This window comes from Erpetoichthys calabaricus, chromosome 3 (genome assembly GCF_900747795.2).
Source record: "Erpetoichthys calabaricus chromosome 3, fErpCal1.3, whole genome shotgun sequence".
NCBI classification, from domain to species: Eukaryota; Metazoa; Chordata; class Cladistia; order Polypteriformes; family Polypteridae; genus Erpetoichthys; species Erpetoichthys calabaricus.
Genome location: NC_041396.2, coordinates 123,436,630 through 123,439,129, shown reverse-complemented (window position 1 = coordinate 123,439,129; position 2,500 = coordinate 123,436,630). Strand labels below are relative to the sequence as shown.

At 34.2% G+C, this 2,500-nt stretch overlaps 1 protein-coding gene across 2 annotated transcripts in view; it reads left to right on the top strand.

The window, feature by feature from the left end:
• parp1 (poly (ADP-ribose) polymerase 1) overlaps positions 1-2,500 on the top strand; it is a 110,987-nt gene that overhangs the window by 89,056 nt on the left and 19,431 nt on the right. For both annotated transcript variants that reach the window (XM_051924250.1, XM_051924251.1), the window contains exon 17: positions 1,307-1,368. In XM_051924250.1, the coding sequence (XP_051780210.1) occupies positions 1,307-1,368 (62 nt within the window). The remainder of the gene's footprint in view (positions 1-1,306; positions 1,369-2,500) is intronic.

Sequence of the window (2,500 nt, the reverse complement as noted above, 5' to 3'; positions counted from 1 at the left end):
TATGTATATATATATATATATATATATATATATATATAAGTGCTGGGCAACGATTAAAATATATTTAATCGCGATTAATCGTAGACAATCACAGGAATCACATTGTTATGTGCAAACTTCAGTAATGAACTCAAAACTAGTGTATTTGGTTTGCAAACACTTTAAACAAATAAGGTGTTTTTTAACAGCTGTATTCCCTTTCATAGTAGCAGTTAAAACATTAATGTAATCAAATCAAATATAAAACCAAAGCTTGTTTTTGACTTTTTTTTTTTATACATATATAATAAAAGCACCTAAGCACTGTTGCATCTGCCCCTTGCTATGTGAGAGTCTTCATTTGCCCGGCTTTTCTTTGGTTACATTATCAACGGTGGCAGGTTTGAGAGGCTCCCAAAGGCAACGGAGTGTCGAGTCAACGTGCATCGTCACACTGCGTTCATAATAGTCTGAAACTGAACATGTTTTTCCAATCATCAAATTGGACTTGGCAAATGGTGGCTGGCAACAAGTAGTCTGACAGTTTGACCTCTTTTTTTCCCCATCATCTTTCCTGGTCTGTGGTATTTTTGAATTTCTGTGACAATGATTTGAGATGTGAGTCAATTTTGAGAAGAATTTTTGTATTTTTGGGGTCCTAAACTTTGATGTGTCCAACCACCATTGAGGTCTGTCTATATCCTCTTTATCAAAGACATCGTTATGTAATGCATCCAAATGTTCAGCTCTTGCCTTTGCAGAAATATTTATTTGTCACAAAGTTTACTCCATGTTATATTTATTATTATTATTTATAGCAGCTTCAAAATTTTCCATCAATCATTGTCGGTTTAAAGTCCTAAAATTACTACATTATTATGACATTGTCAGTCTTACTAAAGCTGAACCATCAGACACGGGGCCTGTGCATTTTGGGCAAATTCATTCCTAAGTTGTGTTAACAGCTTACTGTATCAGTTCTATCCAAAAGGTGGTTTATAAGATAACATTATTTCCAAAATTAATTTTTTTTCTAATTTATCTTTATTAAAAAAAAAAACCTGAAAGAATATGTTGAGGTTTGAATAAGTTTCTTATAAGGCAAATTATTCAAATCAGTGTAGTCGTGTTCTTGATTATTACCTTTTAAAAATCTTTCTAATGAAGAGAACAGTGAACAGTTAAAAAGCAGCATTTATTCTTCTTGTTCTGCTGTTTTCATACATTTATTTTAATTAATCTTCATTGTCAAAGAGATGGTTTTAATTTGGTTTAATAACTATTATTTTTAATATTAATGATCTAATGAATTTACTCTTTTCTTTAGGTATGAACTGAAGCAAGCTGCTCATATTACTAAGCTACCTAAGGGTAAACATAGTGTGAAAGGTATGTTATAAATGATTATGAAATACAGTTTAAACAAAAGCACATACATATATAGAAAGACACACCTGTGCATTTTTTCTGTTTAAGCATGAATTATCCTGATCCTTTATCTGTGCATATCACAGCACTCTGACCATATAAAATATTTTGTAAGCAATAAAGAATACTGTCTTTACTGGTTGATACCCTTGCACCTGTTCTAGTGTGTGTGTGTGTGTGTGTGTATATCTGTATATATGTGTATATATATATATATATATATATATATATATATATATAATATACACACACATATATATAGTACTGTGCAAAAGTTTTAGGCAGGTATGAAAAAATGCTGTAAACAAAGAATGCTTTCAAAAATGTGTGTTAATCATATATTTTCATCAATCAACAAAATGTAGTGAATGAACAAAAGAAAAATCTAAATCAAATCAATATTTGGTGTGACCATCCTTTTCCTTCAAAACAGCATCAATTCTTCTAGGTACACTTGCACACAGTTTTTGAAGGAACTCGGCTGGTAGGTTGTTCCAAACATCATGGAGAACTAACCACAGATCTTCTGTGGATGTAGGCTTCCTCACATCCTTCTATCTCTTCATGTAATCCCAGACACACTCGATGATGTTGAGATCAGGGCTCTGTGTGGGCCATACCATCACTTCCAGGACTTCTTGTTCTTCTTTACGCTGAAGATAGTTCTTAATGATTTTGGCTGTATGTTTGGGGTCGTTGTCCTGCTGCAGAATAAATTTGGGGCCAATCATACACCTCCCTGATGGTATTGCATGATGGATAAGTATCTGCCTGTATTTCTCAGCATTGAGAACACCATTAATCCTGACCAAATCTCCAACTCCATTTGCAGAAATTCATCCCCAAACGTTCAAGGAACCTCCACCATGCTTCACTGTTGCCTGCAGACACTCATTATTGTACCACTCTCCAGCCCTTCGACGAACAAACTGCCTTCTGCTACAGCCAAATATTTCAAATTTTGACTCATCAGTCCAGAGCACCTGCTGCCATTTTTCTGCACCCCAGTTCCTATGTTTTTGTGCATACTTGAATCGCTTGGCCTTGTTTCCATGTCAGAGGTAAGGCTTTTTGGCTACAACTCTTCCATGAA